Genomic DNA, 23168 nt, shown 5'->3' with positions numbered 1-23168 from the left:
ATAGATGCTTTAAAAAAATTCAACAGAGAATTTATTTCAAATAATATTTGTCTTTTTACTCAATATCCAAGTGTTAGAATATCAGTATAATAATATATGCTATTTGTAAACTATTTGTAATAACTAATTATACTGAAAGATTTAAATGAAAAGTGGTTGGATGAAACTTATTATCAATAAAATTTTTTTAAGTAGCATTTTTGGTGTGTCATGGAGCACTGAAGCAGTGAAGAAGGAAGGCAAGGTGCTAGAAGCCAAGGACACCTGTCTTTTAACTCCTCTTGAGTCAGATCTCTGCCAAGCTTCTACCAATTTTTCTGATCTGATAAAAAGAGTAGTCCATGTACTTTCCATGTACTGTCTGATTATGACTGCTCCTTAACTGATCTTTTGTGCTGATTACGGTCTGAAACACCCAGAAACCCAAAAATTATTATGCGGAAAGCCCTAAGACTAATACATGTTACCAAATAGAAGCTGGGCAAGCAGGTGTTTTATAAGATACAATGGCTGCCATGACCAAAGGCCAGGACTCAGAGTTAACATTCTGTTATTAATCCTATCACTTTGTAGGCCAAATACTTAGAATAACTCTCTTTTCTTGAAAGTATCTTTGGAGGGAGACCCTGATCCAGCACTCAAGCAATCTCTTTAAACTACCCCCAGCATTTCCAAAGCCACAATAAAACAAACAACTAAAACCCAATCAGTGAATATTTAAAAGAATTTTAAGGAGAAAGATATCCAGATCAGGATATATATATATAAGAAAAAACAAGCAATGTTAAGTTTCTTACCTAAAATACGTAGCAATGCAGAGAATTACCACCAACATAGGATAATATATATAGAACCCATCTGCAATAAAGGATAAAACTTTCATGGAACCCATAATCTAAGGAGCAAGAAAAAAATTTAGTTAAATCAGTACAGCTCTATATATTTCATTCTTTTTCATCATTAGAAAGTTTATCATAACCAGCTATATCAATAAATTTGGAGTTTTCAAAAAAGTAGAAATGAAGCATTAAATAGCCTGATTTTTAAGTCCTCATCACAAGAGGAAAAAACCTGTGACTGTGTGGTGATGAATGTTAACTAAACTTACTGTGCTAACTATTCACAATATATACATATACTAATTATGTTGTATACCTTAAAATAATACAATGTTATGTGTCTATTATATCTTGATATGGCTTATTTTCTCCTAAGAAATTAATATTATATAAATATTACTGAAAATCATCAATTACACTAAGACTATAAACATAAAGGTTAATATTATTATAGGTCAGGTCTGTGAATATGCTTAGCTGGACCAAAAAATTTTGTTTATAATAAAACAAAAGCAATATCACCTTTACCCAGTCATTAGTAACTACATATACAATGTGTAAAAGAAAGTTCAAGTAATTTTTTAAAAGATTCTAATAATGCAATAGATAGATGCATTAGATCTGTTTGCTAGCAGTAAAAAGAAATTTCACAATTAATAGCATCCCATATAGATAATGAATCTAAGAACTCTTTTTTACCATACTTACAGATGTATAAGCAGTTGGCTGTGTATTTTGGTGAGAGATGGATGAATCCATGTGGGTCAAACCCAAGAAATTAAGACATAAAGGAGGAGTCAAACGGCAAAATAACCTGCAATAAAGCATAAACAAACACAATATATAAGAATAAAGCAGCAATACACATTTTATGTTATCTTGAAATACACTGAGAATGTTTCAGATCATTCCATTATTCTCATCTATTTGTATTTTGAATTCTTAATATGAAACTGCCCTTACTTGGAAGACATTCTGAAAGTTCTATTAATACCACAGTTTCCTGAAAAACATCAACACCTACAAAACAAAACTCCAGCCTCAGAATGCCTCCTTTGGTGAGGTTTGCCACTGCTTTATCCCAACAATTTGTAGAGTGGTTTTGTATGTGCCTCTTCTGTGCAATTTAGCTCAATCCTCAAGGCAAACTGTACTCAGTACATAAAAGATCTGAAGTTGTATCACATTATGTCAACTCTGACAACTACAGATATAAATAATTGTTGGAGCTCAGTTTTTTTATTATATTTTGTTTTTTTAATTAGAGGATAATTACAATATTGTGACAGCTTTTGCCATATATCAGCATGAATCAATATTAGGCATACATGTCCCCTCCTTCTTGACCCCTCTTTCCCACATCCCTCCCCGTCCCACCCATCCAGGTTGTCACAGAGCACTGGGCTGGGCTGTGTTATGCAGCAACTTCTCACTGGCTATCATTTTACATTTGGTAATGTGTATGTTTCAGTGCTTTTCTCTCATATCATCCCACACTCTCCTTCCCCCACTGTGTCCAAAATGTCTGTCTCCTTTGCTGCCCTGCAAACAGGATTGTCAGTACTATCTTTCTAGATTCCATGTATATGTTTTAATATACATTTGTCTCTTTTTCTGACTTATTTCACTCTGGACAATAGGCTCTAGGTTCATACACCTCATTAGAACTGACTCAAATGCATTTCTTTTTATAGCAGAGTAATATTCCATTGTGTATATATACCACAACTTCCTTATCCATTCATCTGTGAGTGGCCATCTAGGTTGCTTCCTTGTCTTAGGTATTCTAAGTAGTGCTGCAATGAACATTGGGGTACATGTGTCTGTTTCGATTCTGGTTTTTTGAGAGTATATGCCCAGTAGTAGACTTGCTGGGTTGTATCATAGCTTCATTCCTAGATTTTAAAGGAATTGCTATACTGTTTTCCAGGCTTCCCTGGTAGCTCAGCTGGTAAAGAATCCTCCTGCAATGCAGGAGACCCTGGTTTGACTCCTGGGGCAGGAAGATCCCCTGGAGAAGGAATAGGCTACCCACTCCCGTATTCCTGGGCTTCCCTGGTGGCTCAGACAGTAAAGAATCTGCCTGCAATGCAGGAGACTTGGGTTCAATCCCTGGGTTAGGAAGATCCCTGGAGGAGGGCATGGCAACCCACTCCAGTATTCTTGTCTGAAAATTCCATGGGCAGAGGAGCCTGGTGGGCTATAGTTCATGGGGTGGCAAAGAGTTGGACAAGACTGAGCAACTAAGTACAGCAGCACAGCATACTGTTCCCCATAGTGGCTGTATCAATTTGCATTCCCACCAACAGTGTAAGAGTGTTCCCTTTTCTCCACACCCTCTCCAGCATTTATTGCTTGTAGACTTTTTGATGATAGCCATTCTGACTGGAGTCAGATGATAGCTCATTGTAGTTTTTATTTGCATTTCTCTAATAATTTTGAGCTTCGTTGAGCATTTTATCATGTGTTTATTAGCCATCTGTATGTCATCTTTGGAGAAATGTCTGTTTAGGTCTTCTGCCCACTTTTAGTCTAGGCTGTTTTTCTGGTGTTGAGCTGCATGAGCTGCTTATATACTTAGGAGCTTAAATTTTTGTCAGTTGTTTTGTTTGCTATTAATTTTGCCCATTCTGAGGGTTGTCTTTTCACCTTGTCTATAGCTTCCTTCATTGTGCAAAAGTTTTTAAGTTTAATTAGGTCGTATTTGTTTATTTTTATTTCCATTATTCTAGGAGAACACAGAGGGTCTTGCTGTGGTTTATGTCAGAGTGCTCTCTTTTCCTCTAAAAGTCTTATAGTTTTTGGTTTTACATTTAGGTCTTTAATTCATTTTAGGTTTATTTTTGTGTATGATGTTAGAAGATGTTCTAATTTCATCCTTATACAGGCAGCTGACCAGTTTTCCCAGCACCACTTGTTGAAGGGACTGTCTTTTCTCCATTGTGTATTTTTGCCTCCTATGTCAAAGATAAGGTGCCCACAGGTGTGTAGAATTATCTCTGGACTTTTTATCTTGTTCCTTTGGTCTATATTTCTATTTTTGTGCCAACCTCTCTCCACTTGTTCATCTTTTGTGTCCTTCATCAGTGTCTTATAGTTTTCTGCATACAAGTCTTTTGTCTCTTTAGGTAAATTTATTCCTAAGTATTTTATTCTTTGTATTGCAGTGTTGAATGCGATTGTTTTCTTAATTTCTTTTTATAATTTTTCATTGTTAGTATGTAGGAATCCAAGGGATTTCTGTGTATTAATCCTATATCCTGCAATTTTACTATATTCATTGATTAGCTCTAGTAATTTTCTGGTGGCATCTTTAGAGTGTTCTATGTAGAGAATCATGTCATTTGCAAACAGTGAGTTTTACTTCTTTTCCAATCTGGATTCCTTTTATTTCATTTTCTTCTCTGATTGTGATGGCAAGGACTTCCAAAACTATGTTGAATAACAGTGGTAAAAGTGGGCACCCTTGTCTTGTTCCTGAGTTTAGAGGAAATGCTTTCAGTTGTTTACCACTGAGGATAATGTTTGCTGTAAGTTTGTCATATATGGCCTTTATTATGCTGAGGCATGTTCCTTCTATGCCTACTTTCTGGAGAGTTGTGACCAGATAAAAAGAGAACCTTACAAAACAAGGAGCTGGAGAACAGGAAGCTATGACAATGAAGAGAGGGTATGAATATAAAGAGGTGATATGAGGAGTTATTTTGGGGTGACATAATATTCTGTATCTTGATTATGGTGGTGGTTACAGGAATCTACACATACACACACACACAAATGAATAAAGTATAAAAAATAGTGAGAACTAATAAAGTCTGTTGTGGTCTAGTTAACAGTAATGTGTCTGTGTAAAGTTTTGCTTTTGATATTGTACAACAGCAGTATAAAATGTCTCCATTGGGGGAGGCTGGGTGAAGGTTACTAAGATTCTGTACTGTATTTGCAACTTCCTTTGAATCTATAATTATTTGGGGGAAAAAGGTTAAAAAAAAGTCTTAGAGATGCTTCAGATATTGATTCCTCTTGAAGTTCCCAAAGTCCAGCCCTAAAAACCTAATGTAAATAGTTTAATAATATGGACAAACAATAGATTGTGCAATTTAGCCCAAGCTGGAGCCATCTCTCTAAAATTCTGCTAAATCTCTTAGCAAAAATTATTCTTTTGGTCTTCAGTTCAGTTCAGTCGCTCAGTCGTGTCTCACTCTTTGCGACCCCATGAACTGCAGCATGCCAAGCCTCCCTGTCCATCACCAAGTCCTGGAGTTCGCTCAGACTCATGTCCATCGAGTCAGTGATGCCATCCAGCCATCTCATCCTCTGTCGTCCCCTTCTCTTCCTGTCCCCAATCCCTCCCAGCATCAGAGTCCTTTCCAATAAGTCAACTCATTGCATGAGGTGGCCAAAGTACTGGAGTTTCAGCTTTAGCATCATTCCTTCCAAAGAAATCCCAGGGCTGATCTCCTTCAGAATGGACTGGTTGGATCTCCTTGCAGTCCAAGGGACTCTCAAGAGTCTTCTCCAACACCACAGTTCAAAAGCATCAATTCTTCGGCGCTCAGCTTTCTTCACAGTCCAACTCTCACATACATACATGACTACAGGAAAAACTACAGCCTTGACTAGATGGACCTTTGTTGGCAAAGTAATGTCTCTGCTTTTGAATATGCTATCTAGGTTGGTCATAACTTTCCTTCCAAGGAGTAAGCGTCTTTTAATTTCATGGCTGTAGTCACCATCTGCAGTGATTTGGGAGCCCCAAAAAATAAAGTCTGACACTGTTTCCACTGTTCCCCCATCTATTTCCCATGAAGTGATGGGACCAGATGCCATGATCTTCGTTTTCTGAATGTTGAGCTTTAGCCAACTTTTGCACTTTCCACTTTCACTTTCATCAAGAGGCTTTTGAGTTCCTCTTCACTTTCTGCCATAAGGGTGGTGTCATCTGCATATCTGAGGTTATTGATATTTCTCCCAGCAATCTTGATTCCAGCTTGTGCTTCTTCTAGTCCAGTGTTTCTCATGATGTACTCTGCATAGAAGTTAAACAAGCAGGGTGACAATATACAGCCTTGACGTACTCCTTTTCCTGTTTGGAACCAGTCTGTTGTTCCATATCCAGTTCTAACTGTTGCTTCCTGACCTGCATACAGATTTCTCAAGAGGCAGGTCAGGTGGTCTGGTATTCCCCTCTCTTTCAGAATTTTCCACAGTTTATTGTGATCCACACAGTCAAAGGCTTTGCCATAGTCAATAAAGCAGAAATAGATGTTTTTCGGGAACTCTCTTGCTTTTTCCATGATCCAGCAGATGTTGACAATTTGATCTCTGGTTCCTCTGCCTTTTCTAAAACCAGCTTGAACATCAGGAAGTTCACGGTTCACATATGGCTTGGAGAATTTTGAGCATTACTTTACTAGCGTGTGAGATGAGTGCAATTGTGCGGTAGTTTGAGCATTCTTTGGCATTGCCTTTCTTTGATCTTCTTAGTCCTCCACAATTCAGTGTGAGACCACTGTATTTTTCTGATTCTCAGAACACTTTCTAGACTTAGTCTCTAAAATCTCAAATGTTTCTATTATTACTAACCTATTTACTGACTTCTAATTGGTAAATCCAGACTCACTATGCCCTTCTTTTCCTTCCTAATCTAGTATACCTATTTTAACCCTAAACTTCAAGCAGGATTTAGCTACCAATCAACAAGCATCTAATTAATACTTAAACCTAAGCAACTAGCTCATAGAAATATAGGTGTTAGTAAAAGAGCCATAAACAAGAAGAAATAAAAGAGACATTCATGTAATGGAGACATTTTCCTTGTTTCTAAACACAGTCTACTTACATGCCACTGAAAAGAAGGCTATAAGCATCAGTCTGGTGATGTGAAGCCAGGTAGTAATAGTTAAATACACGAATCCTGAACACAGTAGAATAAACACAGATACTGAGGAAGAAGATGGAAAGAAAGCAAGCAATCTGAAAAAAACAAAACAAAAACCCAGTTTCAGACTAATAGACTTTAGAACTTTATATACTATTATAAGCATTATCTTTTCATTCCAACTAACATTTATTGACATTCTAAAATTTAAACACAGTAATAGCAGCTTTTTAACCACCTCAGAAAATGAAATTATGAAAAAATCTAGATCTTAATCAGTCCCTATCCTATCCATAAATTTCAAATCTACCTCCTGAAGTGAGCCTGTTCTCTCATTCCCTTGGCAACTCTTCACATGAAGACTGTAATTTATCTAGCTTCACTGGCATAAAGAGGATCAAAATATTCTCATAAAAATATTGTGCACTATTTTGCATCTTTTCATCTCTCCTCAAATACAGTTCTTAGTTTTTATAGTCTGGGTAAAATAATGAAGCTCATTTTTGGAAATCTGAATAACACCACTGTGGGGAACTTCACTGCTTTCATTATTACTAGAAGAAATATGTGGAGAAAAGATACAACAGTTAAGGATTAAACTTAAACCACAACTGACATTTATTTATGACAGATATAAAATAAACTGACCTCGATATAAATATAATTGTATGTTTTTTCAGCCAGCTGTATGAAGACTGCAAAGAGGGATAAGACAGGTCTAGTGCTAAAGAATGTGCACTCTGACCACACAACTATCACGGAGAATATGGACAACACCACAGCAAGTATCCGATAAAACCAGGGTCGCAAAAGACATTCCCAGTACCACTCTGTAAGATAAAAAGAAAAAGTGATTAGGAAAACCATAAAGAAGCAACAGTGTATTTACAGTGTTTTGAAATTCCTCCACACAAGATACATAATTGCAGAGAGACATACTGGTGGAAACAAGCAGACACCATCCTAAACAAATGATCACCAGTAACAGAACAAACTGATATTATGGGCCTCCTACTCTGAGAAAAACACATCACTGCTGAGGTATTCCTGCCAAAAATGCAGAACCTGCATCTGATCATGAGGAAACATCAAACTCAAATTGGTGTAAGTCAAAAAACACAATTATAATTCAACTCTGCATTGGTGAGAATATACACTTTCCATCAGGAAAATTATCAGCATCAAACTTTGAAATGTATATTAAAAATTACATACCAACTGTAGGATTATAAAAATATTGAATAAATCTATTTTCTGGCTCTGGCGATTGAAAGGTATGAACAAACTGACAAGTAGCACTTGTTTCATTTTTTGCTACATCTTCTAGATAAAATGCTTGTTCCAAAAGAATCTGCCATTGTACTTGAGTTCGTCGATGTCTCTGAACTGAATAAATCACCTAAAAAACACAGCAGGGAGTATACCTGTCAGTGTTCTGAAACAACAGTGATTCAACTGCCCACTATGGAGCATGTTTTGCTTGTCACAACAACAGGGAAGTGCTAATGGCATTTACTGGGTGGGGCTGAGGATGTTATATTCTGTAATATATGTAACAGTTTGCTCAGTGAATAATTCTCCTCCCCAAATGCCAACAGTACTCCTGTCAAGAAACAGGAAGTTAAAACACTTCCAAGAATAATGATAAGGACAAGATCAAAGGAAGTTTCTGATATACATGTACTCAAAACTCCTTTTTTGTGGGCAGTAAATCTAACTAAAATCATCAGAAGGTAAAAAGGCTATATAAAGTTACCTGTTTATGTAGTTTTACCAGACTTTTTTCACTTGGGTAGGTATTATGCTTTTCATCAAAATCTTCATAATCATCCATGTTCCTGCCCATTTTTTCCTGATAGTCTATAGGGCACTAAAAGGAACAAGTAGATTTTTAGAAATTTTATTTGAAAAAAGATAAAAAATTTTACTTTTGTTAAGAATCTTTCATTCTTAAGCATATCTAATTTTCTTGCAAATATTTTCCAGATGTGGAGTCACCTACCCTATTAATCATTTAATACACCTATGAACTTGGGCAAGTTAGTTAACCTCCATAAATAGGTCTCAAAAGGTAGCAAATATAAGATAAATGATTAGAGAATTGATTCTCATGACTGTCATCTTAGTCAAAAGAAACACTAGCTAATGATTAGTATGACAGATTTAAAACATAGGAAAAGAACTGAATAGCCACATGCAAAAAATTAAAAAGAAAAAAAAGAAACTAGACCACAATTGCACACGATATATAAAACTCAACCTCAAATGGATTAAAAACTTGAACGTAAGACCTGAAATCATAAAAACCCCAGAATATAGGCAGGATGCTGATATCACTCTTAGCAAGTATCTTTCTAGATATGTCTCCTCAGGCAACAGAAGCAAAAGCAAAAATAAACAAATGTGATTACATCAAATTAAAAAGCTTTTATATAGCAAAGGAAACCATCAATAAAGTGAAAAGACAACCTACCAAATGAGAGAAGAATTTCAAATGATATATCCAATAAGAGATTAATATACAAAATATATAAAGAACTCATACAATTCAACAACGAATAATCTGATTGAAAAATGGGCAGAGGAGCTAAATAGATGATATTTCCCAAAGAAGACATACAGGTGGCCAACAAGTACTTGAAAAGATGTTCAACATCACTATTAAGAGAAATGCAAATCATCAAAACGGCTATTATCAAAATGATAAGAAATAACAAGTGTTGGTGAAGATGTGGAGAAAATGGAACCCTCACACATGATTGGTGAGAATGTAAACTGATGCAGGCCACTATGAAAGATAGTATGGTGAGTCCTCAAAAAATTAAGAACAGAACTACCATATGATCTAACTATCTCACCTCTGGGATTTTATCTAAAGAATAAGAAAATACTAATCCTAAAATATATCTGTACCCCTATAAACTGCAGCATTATTTACAATAGCCAATAAACAACCTAAGTGCCCATCAATGAATGAATGGATAAAGAAGATGTGGTATATGTGTACAGACACACACACACATGCACACACAGTGGAATACTACTCAGCCATCAGAAGGGCAAAATCTTGCCATTTGCAACACAGATAGACCTGGAGGGTACTATGCTAAGTGAAATAAGTCAGATAAAGAAAAACTCTTTATGATTTAACTCATATGTGGAGTATAAAAAACTAATAAAACAAAATAAATGAATAAACCAAACTAAATAAAAACAAACACTCATACAGGGAAAAAAGTAGTAATAGGGACAGGGTAAAATGGGGAAAGGGGTTCCACTGTATGCGTAACTGCTGGAAAATAAGTTCTGGTGCTGAGGATGGTATAGGGTGTAAAGAAGTAGAACTATAACGTACACACAAAACTTAAAATGTCCTAAATCAATGCTACTTGAATTAAAAAAAGACCTACATACAAGTCTTTAAAAATAAACATAGGCAAAGGAATAGTTCAGTGGTTCTATGGTTGCTGAGAAGATAACTGGGAAACTCATTTATGGAATAATCGTTTTTGGAAGTACTGAATACCTCCAATTCAATACTAAGGCATCAAAATCTTAATCGTATAGTTTCTTTTTAAATATACATATTAAATATCTTATAATATCATTTATTTTATGAAATATGCTTATAAAATAACATGTACAAAGCTGCTTAAAAGTGATTATTGAGAACTTAGTTTATTTTCTTCACGGAGATATGCCTTTAGTGACTACATTTAATGACATTTTTACAACCTATAAAGGTCCATCTCCGTCACTGTGACACAGCAATAATTTTACATTATTTAACATAATCTCTATAGACACATTTCAATGGAACATACTGCCAATAAATAATGTTAAACATATAATAACAAATTTTATGTACAAATTACTATTAATTTACTGTTAACATAAAAATGGAAAAGGCTGGAAGACGTCAATCATACGCTGTTTGTATACTTTCCTGATGCTTTTATTATAATATTACATTATGTAGATTTATATTTCAAAAGAAAGTAGATGAGAATATTATTTAATTACCTTTTTAAGTATTGTGTCAACACATTTTCTCAGTGGGTGGTTATACTTGATGCTCTCATTTACTTTACGAACTTCCTATAAGAACAGTAAGAGAAATAAAAATATTTCCATTTCTGTTTCTATAGATTAGGTGTTTCAAATCAGGATGCTCTAGGTACTATATATATTCTCACAAGTTTAGTAACAACCTAAATTACTCAGCATATAATAAAGTTCCATTCCCTGAATAAAAGTTCTTAATAACAAAAATAAAAATATAAAATTATAGAACAAATTATCTACACCCTCACACTTTCTATAAATTTCTAAATTTACCGCCTTATCATTTGGTATACAAAGATGAATATGCATTAGAAAAACTCATGAACCATCTGTCAAACTTTGAGATTCTAAAAGAACAAGACTTTGTTCTTCCACCTTGCTCCTCAAGCTCAATTATCTCATTATCTAAAATGCAGCGAAGAAAACAGAAGCGGAACAGACTAAAAATATCACAAAGCACCTGCTCCTTTCCAACAACAGAGTACTTTCAGCAGTCATAACTAACGATTCATTCCACATTTTTAAGATTAAGAGTACATTATATGTCAGCACTGTCCTAGGTGAAAGGTCACCACAATCCATACTGGAGGGTGGAGTGGGAAGACATGGTGTTGTAAGGCTTTCACTAAGATTACAGTGTGGTGATGAGATAATTAAATGAACAATTTAAAGAGTAAGAAAGGCACGAAGTCATTAGGGAAGGGAATCTTTAGAAGCACTAGTTCTCAAAGAATCACAATATCCTGTAATACTACAGGAAATTTTTGAAAAGTTGGAACCACTTTTCTAGGAAGAAGAAACAGTATGTTCAAAGGCTGGGAGGCAAAAGTGAACCAACCAGGATATTAAAAAGAACATTGTGATTATAGGGCAGAGAATGGCCTTAAGGGATGTAAAACTGGAGGCAGAGAAACCATAGGGTGTATAGACAAAACTGTGAAAAAAAAATATATATGGAAAAAAATATTATCCTTAATATATGAAGCATTTGGGATGCTATAGAGGAAATGCCACTGGCCAATAAATAAATGAAAAAAATATTCAATCTCACTAAAAAAACTACAAGTTTTTAAAATGAGGACAGTTTTCCTACAAAATTATAAAAAATTGCTATTCTGTAATGAGGTAAGACTGTAGGGGGAAAGGCCTCCTATATACAATAAAATGTCAAATAACCTATTTGGAAAATAACTTAGCAATACCCACCAAAATTTAAAATACGCAGACCCATGAATAATCTGTACCAACAGACATTGCTCCTATCAAAGAGCTTAGCTGAGTGAAGAAAACAGGTATGATTCAAACAGAAAGGTGTGAAAACTGCTCTATAATCTAACATGGAAAATTTTCTGATGAACTGATTATTTAAACTGAGATAAAAAGCTAAACTGAGGATAGGAGTCAGCCAATCAAAGGAAAGAGTAAGAATATTCCAGACAGAGGGACAGCATGTTCGAAAGTCTCCAAGCAGAAGAGAACAAGGAGTTTCAGGAAAGTGAAAGAAATCCAGTGACTAACAGGAGAGTAATGGCCTGAGTACTGCTTGAAGAGTAAGAGCAAAGTACTCCAGAAGGCCTTAGCAGCAGTTGATTTCGAGGTCAATGAACAGGCCTAAAAACAGAAGAAAGAACTGAATTTTAATATCAACTTTTGAGGGGAAAGCTATCAAATGATCTTTTAATTATTTTATTATCAAATATAAATCTTCAAATTTTTTTAAAAATTCAAATCTTCAAAAATCTTCAAATATATCAAGTATAAAAATTACCAAATATAAATTTCTTTTGAAAAATATAGTAATATCCATCATACGCCTAAGGAACGCTACAGTTCTTAACATTTTATAAATAAATGCTGAAAAGCCAACATAAAAATTTTCAACCACAATCAAATAATCAGTATTCATTCTTTTGTTCACTTAAAAATGGTTGCTGAGTATCTAAGAATTTAGAGAACCAAGGGAGGTGTTATGGGCTGGAACTCTGTTCCCCCAAAAATCATATGTTGTCTCAACACCCAGTACTTTATAATGTAATCTTATCTGGGAATAGGATTTCACAGCTTTAACTGGTTAAATTAAGAAAAGGCTTACTGGAATGGAGTGGGCCCCTAATCTTACTGGTGTCCTTATAAACAGAGGAAATTTGGACAGTGACAGGCACACAGGGAGAATATCATGTGAATACAAAGACAGAGATCTACAAGCTAAGGAACATCAAAGATTGTCAGTTAACTATCAGAAGACAGGAGATGTGGTACAAATTTCCCGATAGCCCTCTAAAGGAACCAACCATGCTGACACCTTGATCTTGGACTTTAGCCCCTAGAGCTCTGAGACAAAACATTTCTGTTGTTTAAACCACCTAGTTCATGTACTTTGTTATGGCAGCCCCAGGAAACTACCAGAGAAGGCTTCCCTGAAGAATTCTCACTTGTATTGAGAACTGAAAATGAAGTAGGAATTAGCGAAAGAGAATGGAGAAAAGAGGGTTCCAAGAATCTGGGAACACCACACTCAAAAACAGAACAAAGAAAGCAATGAACATAATGTTTAAGAGTAGGGGTCGGCAAACCAGATCCACTCCAGCCCACCATCTGTTCTTATCTGAACACATCCACTACTCATTCATATTGGGTATGGCTGCTTTCATGCTAAAGCAGCCAGCCAGTGAAGCAGTTGCAACAGAGAGGATATGGCACAAAAAGCCTAAAATAGTTACTATCTGGCCCTTTACAGAAAAGGGCCTGATCCTTTTCTAAAAGCACGAACTAGAGTCAGACTGCCTGGCTCCGTCACTCGGTAACTGTGTTGAACATGGGAAACTTACCCTCTCTGTGTCTCACTGTCCTTTATAGAAACAAGGACAAAAAACTTCCCTTATAAGGCTGTTTTGAGAATTGAGTGTATTAATATATATAAAGTGCTTGGAAAGGCATAGGGAAATACGTCTATAAGTCTATACATTTGTTTGCCTATATGTTTGCTATTATCATCACCATTAATAAGTTTGAGGAACCAAAATTGACCAGTGTTAGGAAGACTTTAGGGGCTTGAGATAAGGCTGAAACTAAACATGGGTCAAATCATTTTTTGATTGGCCACATTACAATATCTTGGAGACTACTCTAAAATGAATGAAAGCTTTTAGCATAAAGTTTTAAGCTGAAGAATAACATTATTGGAATAGCATATTTTCATAGAAGAGCAAAATTTGAGGACTACATTCTTTTTTAAAATCAACTAAATTATTAAACAGCAAAATTTTGCACTTTGTCGTATTTTGCATGTATATTATTGAAATTTATACTTTCAACAACTTTATGAGATTTGTTCAAATTATATGCATATTACAAGTGAGCAAAATGAAGTGCCTTATTAATATTATAGACAGGAAACAAAACTGAGGCATACAAATTCCCATGAATATTGTTCTCTAAAGAGGTTTCCATACGTGGTGGGATTATTTTGGGTCAAACATTCAGGAAGAAGCTCAACCTTTAATTGCAATTTTCATTTCCACTGTCATGGTAACTATGTAACTTATCATCTAACTTTGACCACTTTTTGAGTCTCAACTTTTAACTATTAAAAGTTACCCCAGGACAAGCATAAGCCTGCACTGTTAAATACATTCACCCTACATCTTTGTCAATTAGAAGATGGAGATGATATCTTACGAAGTTGAACTGCCAATGAGTCATCTGAATGGGTGAGAAATTCTTTAGAATTACACATCACCAGTTTTTCAATCTAAAGTCCACCAGTATCCTGTTAACACCACCACCACCAACAAAACCAACAGTGTATACAAAAAGTGATACATAAAACTTGATGACTGTTGACTCCAGGATTTAAACTTGCTTACCTCCATGACATCTTCTAAGGTCTCTTCTGCATCTGCTTTCTCTGTCATCAATTTGGCTGCCTTAAAATAAGTTTTCATGAGTAGATAACCTCTTTTTGCACCATTCCAGTATGAGCGAGGAATTTCTACCAAGCCATACCCCAACAACAACACAAGAAGAAACAGACCCCATGTATTTGCAGCTGCTATCCCAATTGTCTGAAGCTGGTTCCTTAGAAAGAGAAAACATAAGCAGATAGCTGTGATAAATTTTTCTAACAAAAATGTAAAATGAAACTAGTGTTAAAGGTTTTTCAGAAAACAACTGCCCTACGATATAGATCCAATTTTATATGAAAGGTTTCAACCTTCAAATCTCAGCTCCTCTTTTAGTAACAGTAGATGATCTGTGTTGTAATGAAAAGTTAGAGTGTGACTGCAGAAACAGACACAGCAAACACTACTTCTATTAGAGTTAAAATTAGAATCTTAGGAAAATTCATGGCAAAAATATCCTGAAGAAAATACATTTTTCATTAGGCACTTTCTTATTTAATATTAACCAAGAGAAGACTGAACAGAAGTTTAAGCCTGAAAGAATTTGGTTTTGAAGCAGACACACACAAACCTCAAGAATCCAACAGTAAGGATAATCACTACTACTCTATTCCTAAACTTTTCAGATATGACTCTTCACATATATCATAACACATCACAAGTATAACACAGATTTCAACTTTATTTGAATGACAAATCTAAAGTTAAAGAGAAATATGCCCTCATAATATAATCAGAACAAAAGAAAATATTCATAACTTACAATGAAAAATAAATCTAGGTATTTAGTCATACACAAAATTTTAAAGTCTAGGAAAAAATCATGAGAGTTAACACTTTAACATAGCCTTTTGATAAAACATCAGTTTCTTGTCTAATATGTATATTCAAAGATGTTATTCCATATTTTCCTTCTCAGTAATATGGATTATTATGATATTCTTTTGGGGGAACCCATAAAACATGTCATGGTAGGTTTCCCAATGAAATGTTTACTTGCATATGAAATAAAATTTAATTAAAAAAATGCAAATGTACACAGAAACAATGTTAAGAACATGGTTTATCTTACCATTCTAGGTGCAAGTGTGGGTTGACAGCTACATAAATTAAAAATGCTCCAAAAATCAGCAAATAGGTGCCATAATAGATTGCATTCTCAATTAGTGCAGTTTTGATCTTCCCAGTGATGGAAAACCCTCCTGATCTTGCATATGACTGCATGAAAGGTAACAGAATCCTGGACGATTAGAAAAAATATGATTAAAAAAACTTGACATGTCTGTATAATTTCAAAATACTGGAAACATCTAAATATCAATTTTAATGTGTGGTTCTTCTCATGAATCAATATGATTTTGAGTAATAACACTGAACCAAACTATAATAGAGGGCTGAATATTTTCTAACATTAAATTCTGAGGAGAGAAAAGCATACCCCTGGGAGCAAAAACAATGATCAACAGAGAGTACAACAGTACTCTCTGACTTATAAGGAATCTGAAAAAGGCTTTTAAAGCTTTTTTGAATTATTTAGATTACATCCAAAGAACAGTGAGGAATAATTTTCTCTAACTGAAGGGAGACATGACCAAACTTTTGTTTTCTATGGACTGATAAGGGTTCAACATGGAGAATGGGCTTAAATGGAACAAAACTGTAACTATTTAGAATGGGTAAGGTGGTGTGGTAAGAAGCAGGAGAGAAGGGTGGCTGTCAGTATACTGATTTTGAAGTATAGGTAGGTTTAGTCCTTCAGTCGTTTGACTCTGGGAATGCCATGGACTGTAGCCCGCCAGGCTCCTCTGTCCATGGGCTTTCCCAGGCAAAGATATTGGAGTGGGTTGCCATTTCCTTCTTCAGAGGATCTTCCCGACCCAGGGATTGAATCCGGGTCTCCTGCATCACAGGTAGACTATTTACCAACTGACTGAGCCACCAGGGAAGCCCAAATGTCAGGGGAAAGTGTCCTGGATACATCCTAAAGGAGCTGCACAGGAAGTAGTTGGCCATCCAGCTTCAGAATTCAGGAGGAAGTACAGAAATACAGATAGATTTGGAGTCATCACCATATCAATGTACTGAAATAACATCTGGAAGGGTGTATATACATAGAATGAATGAGAAGGAAAGATCTGAGACTGACGCCTCAAAAATATCAACTTTTAAATGAAAGACAGACAAACAGAAGGAAAGGCCAACAAAGGAGACTGAGGGAACAGTCAAGAATTATGGAAGACAACAAAGAAGTACATGGAGAAGAAAGTGTTTGAAAGTAGAGAGAGGAAACAGTAAAATCAAAGGCGCCAAGAGGTCAATAAATTAAGAGCCTGTACGTGTAAGTGGAGAAGGGAGAACAGAAAACAGGGTTCAATGGGTTGTGGAAAGAATAAGCAGTGAGCAAATGGAGACACAAAATGCAGACAATTCTAGAAGTTTGGCTATGTAGGATAAACTATGGTATATTCAAAAAGTAGAACCCTTTACAGATATTAAAAAAAAAAAATAAGAATACTGAGACATACAATACAGAAGAATCTTCCAAATTATATGAGCAAAAAGAGAAGCAAAAAGGTACATACTGTATAAGTCCATATTTATAAAGCTGAAAAAGCAGGCAAAACTAATCTATGGTAACAGAAGTCAGAATCATGTGTTACCTTTGGGGAGCGTAATGACTGGGAGAGAGGTATGTGGGAAGCTTCTGGGGATATTATTAATGTTCTATATCACAATCTGAGTGCTCATTATATGGGTGTATTCACTTTGAAGAAAAGTCAAACTAAATACAGTCTGTGGGATTTTCTGTACTAATTTATACTTTTTTAAAAAGTCTCTCTAAAAAAACACAGCAGTGATGAGTAGATCATCAAGGGGAAGACAGAAAGTTGGAAAGGGTTCTGACCTGAGTTTTCTAACAAGAGCTGAAGGAGATAGGTCCATTATTTCAGGAAGAGGGATTAACTTTAAGAATGACTCTTACATTCTTGGAGGGAAGGAAAGAAAGGATAGGTAGATAGGTTTGTTGGTGAAAAGCTGAAAAGAGCTGCCATCTGATGATTCCTTTTTCACTGGATGGCAGAAAGTAAAGTCATCTGCAAGGAGAGAAGGTGGCTGTTTCTAGGATGTAAGAGACAGAGTCACAATCACTGCTGAGGTTTGCAGGAACTGGAAAGATTTGTTGTGGAGAATGAAGAGCAAACAGATGAGAAACTCAAAGGGTCCAAAGTTTGGCAATGTTGAAGAACTAGCCGAGTTCAATGTGCATGCTATAGGCATGCTATACTCGCTGTGTGATTTTTCTCTTGCCATGTTCTCCACCTCCAGTTTACTTGTATTATATCTATTATAAAATGCTCAATAGGCAGTGGAAAAAGTATGAATGAGTCTGGAGCACAGCAGAAAGACAAAGCTATATTGGGTAGGAAAAAAAAAAGATTTAGAATGCATCACAGGTTAATGAAACCATGGCTATAATTTACAGTTATTCAGGGAGAGTCAGATAACAAGATGACCAAAGATGGGACCCTTGGGAATACCAACATTTAGAAAATGGGCCACAGAAATGGAGCACATAAAGGAAATTCAGAAGTTTGCACTAAGCACACAGAAAACCAGGGGTTAATGATGACCTTAGCAAGAGACCAGTTTCACATAATAATGGGACTTGAAGAAAACTGAATTGAAGAAGGTCCAGAAAGAAGGCAGTACAAAAAGGAAATGGTGACAAGGAGAATTTTTTGTCTCTGCTTTCTATTTCTTGTTTATTTATTTCTTTTCATTCCTTTTAAGATAAGACAGACCTGAATGAGGAGAGAAAGCATATAGATATAAGGGAAAATATGACATAAATAAGTTTTAAAACATGAAAGGGAAAATATGACATAAATAAGTTTTTTTTTTTTTTTTTTTTTTTGTTTAAAAGTTAGCAGTTTATAATTTTAAAATCTGCGTGATGGATATACATAAGGGTGCTTATACTATACTTCTTTTAAATGTTGTTTGCTGAGAATTTTTCAAAATAAAATGTTGAGAAAAAAATTAACACCTAAACTTTCTAAATGTCCCATCTCTCAACAAAGTAGCAAAACTAAATAAACCAAAGAAACTTAAGAACTTGGCCACCTTGTGGAGAGACTTCCAGTCTCTCCTACTGGGAAGTACTTTCTTTCCATTGTACATTAATATTTATGCTCTAAAGAACAGGGTGAAGGTGAAAGCAAGTGATTTTCACTTCATTGTTTGGTTCCGTAAACTGAGAGAGAGAGAGAGAGACTAAGGAAGTGACGACCTCTTAGGGTTTGCTGAACCATGAAATTCTCAGTAATTACATGTGTTTTATAGGTAATATTTTGTCCCCAAAGTTCAGTTATTTCAGATGACTTAATATGGGATAGTAAATTCATTAGATGGTGAAAATATCTTCTTTTAGCTATTTGTGTCTGTGTGTGTGTGTGTGTGTGAATGGATCAAAGCAGCACTGACTGTTAACGAAACACAGGTACAGAATGAAATATAACAATGTCCAGGACTTCAAAAGTGACCAGACAATAACAGGCACACTGAGGCGATGGGAACGAGTCCCTCAGGCTTCCCAGATGCAACAGAACTAGGATTCTAAAGAAAACAAGTATACAGAGACTCTCGTGGCAAAAATCAACAACAGAAAGTGTCATCCCAGGGAGCCTCCAATGACCTGACAGCTCCGTCTTAACAGAAAGTCGGAAGTTAACAATAAACAGGAAAAATAAGCCAGCCTTTAGCTGACTGGAGAAGAGCTCGGTAGAAAATTATTTTATAAAGATTCTATTCAATTAGCTAAGGCATGATTCAATTTCAGTGATGATCACACGGCTACCTGATGGGATGACCGCACAGCGAGTTTGCTTTCAGCGCCTCAATAGGCAGTGTATGCTTTCAACTGCTGCGCTCTCCTCTTGCAGAGCCTTCACGCAGGCGAGTTTAGTGGCCACCCACTCTCTTCACTTTTCGAAAGGACAGGAAGAGGGAACAGCACTCTGTCCGTGAAGGAGCCCAGTGTCGGGGATGCAGAAAGCTCTGGCCAGCCTCTCACCACTGCCGTATTCCCGCCTGCTGGTTCTGCCCGTTCTCTAGCACAGGCTGGGAGCCCTCACTGCCTCTGGAGGGCTGGTGATTTCACCCTGCCTCTCCTTCTCTCCTTTCCCTTTTCTAAGTCTGTGCCATCACAGCAAGAACTTCCATGCAGTCCAAAGTGATGATCCCTGTAGTCTAAGCTATTCTGGGAAGAAAAACTGCCTCCATCACTTCCTATTTCCAGAGGTGGTGTTCCTTTCCAAGGGCCCTGGGGGTGGAAGGGGGAAGGGTGGAAATTAGGTACTGGGTTGATTTCAGATGCCACATCTCCGGAAGTCAAGTGTTACTAAATCATTTTATGTATAATCAAAGAAGGAGGGGTAGATAATCTGAGAGAAGAGGTTAAAAAACAAAACAACACTCCAGATTCCCCACCGCTTTTTTTTTTTCGTCTTTAGAAAATGGGTGATATTTAGAAATTTTGCTTTGGGACCAGTCAGATTTCCTAAGTTTCTAGATGTCTAGGTTGCTTGCATTCAGGGCTACAGGCTTTTGGTGTTCGAAGTCTCGAAGGGGAGGTGGTCATGAAGCCTCACTGCTGCTGCTGGTCGGCTTTGTTCTTTTACCAGGCTGAAGCCTGTACGTTCCCTGGGGACGGCCTTTTCCACGCCATGAAACGGGCGTGCCGTGGGGAGCTGCCTGCAGTGTCCCCAGAGGCACGTGGTGGCCAGGCCCCGCCCCAGCCAAGGAGGAGGCACGTCTGCGACCATGTACCTCCTCCTCTTATTCCTTGCGTCAAGCCTGTTACTACTGCCTTAGAATTCTGAGGAAGAATTAGATTTATTTATTACTTTTATTTATTGTTAAAGCCACATTTCACTTCACCTTTGAAACAGTTCCCATCTGTTTCTCAGAAGGCTTCCTTCCACCTGCCCTGAGACACCGAGGCCCCCTCTCCTGTGGAGTCTAACTAAATGGAGATTTCAGGCAAAGACGGGGAGGGCTGATGTTCCACTCCTGTGGGGTCAGTCCCCGTGAGGCTCTGGGAGGGGTCTGCCCCTCCTGAGGTGGACGAATGATGCCCCCCCGAGCCCAGCCTGCTGCCCGCAGCACTCCCTGTGAGGATCTCTAGGTTGTGAGGGAATCTGCCCGTTTGTCCAGGATTGAGTGAGTGTAGAGGACTTGACCAGCCAACCAGAGGCATCCCGTGATGCCAGGACTGCCAAGCCCTCCGCCTGCTCTGAGGAGTCAGCTGCGTCACGATGCTTCCTTTGGCTCCTTCCTTCCCTATGTGGGAGCCTCACACCACACCTCCCCTCTGCACAGAAGCAGAAACTCAGCGACCAGGGCTCCCCACGACAGGTCCGTAGCGGCACCTCCGTCACGAACAAAGGGCGCTAGAGCCGCACCGTCTGTTCCTCTGGGAGCACAGCCCCAGGTGGGAGAGGATGCGGGGCCCACCGCAGCATCCCTCCTCCTCCACGCGGCCTCATACCTCCATTACTTTACGTCTGAGTGCGTTCTGTAGAGGATTATACACTGGCCCAAATCTCTATGCCCTGTAAGAAGTTAGTAACTATTCATAAATAAGTTTTAAAACATGAAAGTTCACTGAAAAAATAATCACTTTTTAAAACTTAGCCAAAATATCGAAAATTTTATCCTTCACCACCACTTACCATGTTAAAAATTGTGAAGTCCAATATACTACCCTCCAGAAAATTGGCATGATTCCATCAGGAATGTAACTCCATGGCTTGAAACACGGATGTTGGCTAATAACAATTTAAAGCCAATTAATCAAATGCTACTTAAATGAATTGCACAATTAATTTGTGTTGGCAAAGTTTACTTACATTCAGCTTTAAATTATGGATTCTAATTTGTAAAATTTTATAGAAAATTAAAATTCAATACTGTCAAAATACACACAAAGAGAACAAAACTGTTTTAAGGAGGAATGCGTTTCAATTTTCAATTTTTTTAAGTCTTTGAATAAAAAGAGGACATAATGTATTAATAGACTAATCAAGTGACAGCTTTAAAAGTAAATGCATTATGAAATCAAACTCTTGAGATGATTACCTTTAAAATATACACTCACTTCATTGGGTTGGTTACGGTGACAAGAAAAAAAAGTTATTAGGTGATTAAGTCCTAGAAACTGGAACCCTAACTTATCAGTCACTATAGCATATGTCCTATGCAGACAGATGCTAGCATCTATACATAATTCTGTTTGAATTTTCTGAAAACATGTGTATCTGACTATAGATTCTTTCACAATAGTCAGCATTCCTAAATTGTAAAGCTATTCTTTAGTCCAAGGGCTTCTAACAATCCACAGTGGTGTTTCAAAAGGGAATAACTACTACATTTAAAATTCACCCTTATGTAACTTTGATTTAAAAATAAATAAATAAAAGCTGCATAAAAAAGTATATAATACTACTTAAAGCACTGGTAAAAGCTACAGCCAATACTTATTAGTTTTTTACTGGGAAGTTTGATATGAATTCAATATAACCTTTTGATAATTTGAACTTTATTCTCAGTCTAAAACCATAATGTTTTTAAAGGATGCACATATATCAAAGGAATATCCTATGTACAGAATAACCTCCTCTTCCTTCATTACAACCTTGCAGATTAGGAAAACAAGAAAATGCACACCCCATTTTTTTTACTGGAGAGGAAAAACAGCTGAGAGGAAAAACAGCTTTTGGAAATCTATTCTTAGTAAGGCACTAAAAAAATCAGGTCTTCTCCAAGTTTCTATTAGCATCTACTGAGAGGTCTTGAATGCCAATAAATATTTAAAATGTATTCAAGATTAAAATTTAAATAGGATACAGGTAATGAAAAGTCTATTAGCAAAGGATGAAGGGAGGTGAGTAGAGAATGAGGATAAACTTATAAATATAAAATCCAGATGCTAAAACTGACAATTTTTAAACAAATTGCCCCCTACAACATTTTTTTTAAAAAAGGAAGAAAGTACCTTGGGACTGGGGTAGCAGTTGCATACAATCCTGTCATGTTGCTACCCTCAGGAGGGCTTGAGTTTGCAGCAGCATGTTTGCACCGGTTGTATATTGTCTAAAGCAATAAAGGCACGGTGGATAAGAAAGCTGTGGTACATATACACAATGGAGTATTACTCAGCCATTAAAAAGAATACATTTGAATCAGTTCTAATGAGGTGGATGAAACTGGAGCCTATTATACAGAGTGAAGTAAGCCAGAAGGAAAAACATAAATACAGTATACTAACGCATATATATGGAATTTAGAAAGATGGTAACAATAACCCTGTGTACGAGACAGCAAAAGAGACACTGATATATAGAACAGTCTTATGGACTCTGTGGGAGAGGGAGAGGGTGGGAAGATTTGGGAGAATGGCAATGAAACATGTAAAATATC

General features: G+C 36.6%; 1 protein-coding gene across 4 annotated transcripts in view; it reads right to left on the bottom strand.

The window, feature by feature from the left end:
* Positions 1-23168, bottom strand: part of LMBRD2 (LMBR1 domain containing 2) — a 54970-nt gene that overhangs the window by 14355 nt on the left and 17447 nt on the right. For all 4 annotated transcript variants that reach the window (XM_070357643.1, XM_070357644.1, XM_070357645.1 and 1 more), the window contains exons 3-13: positions 22744-22841; positions 21422-21517; positions 15760-15927; positions 14652-14862; positions 10744-10818; positions 8477-8590; positions 7936-8119; positions 7369-7550; positions 6682-6815; positions 1548-1653; positions 798-895 (exon numbers count right to left, since the gene is read on the bottom strand). In XM_070357643.1, the coding sequence (XP_070213744.1) occupies positions 798-895; positions 1548-1653; positions 6682-6815; positions 7369-7550; positions 7936-8119; positions 8477-8590; positions 10744-10818; positions 14652-14862; positions 15760-15927; positions 21422-21517; positions 22744-22841 (1466 nt within the window). The remainder of the gene's footprint in view (positions 1-797; positions 896-1547; positions 1654-6681; positions 6816-7368; positions 7551-7935; positions 8120-8476; positions 8591-10743; positions 10819-14651; positions 14863-15759; positions 15928-21421; positions 21518-22743; positions 22842-23168) is intronic.

This window comes from Bos mutus, chromosome 20 (genome assembly GCF_027580195.1).
Source record: "Bos mutus isolate GX-2022 chromosome 20, NWIPB_WYAK_1.1, whole genome shotgun sequence".
Lineage (NCBI taxonomy): Eukaryota > Metazoa > Chordata > Mammalia > Artiodactyla > Bovidae > Bos > Bos mutus.
This window is presented reverse-complemented; position numbering and strand designations above follow the sequence as displayed.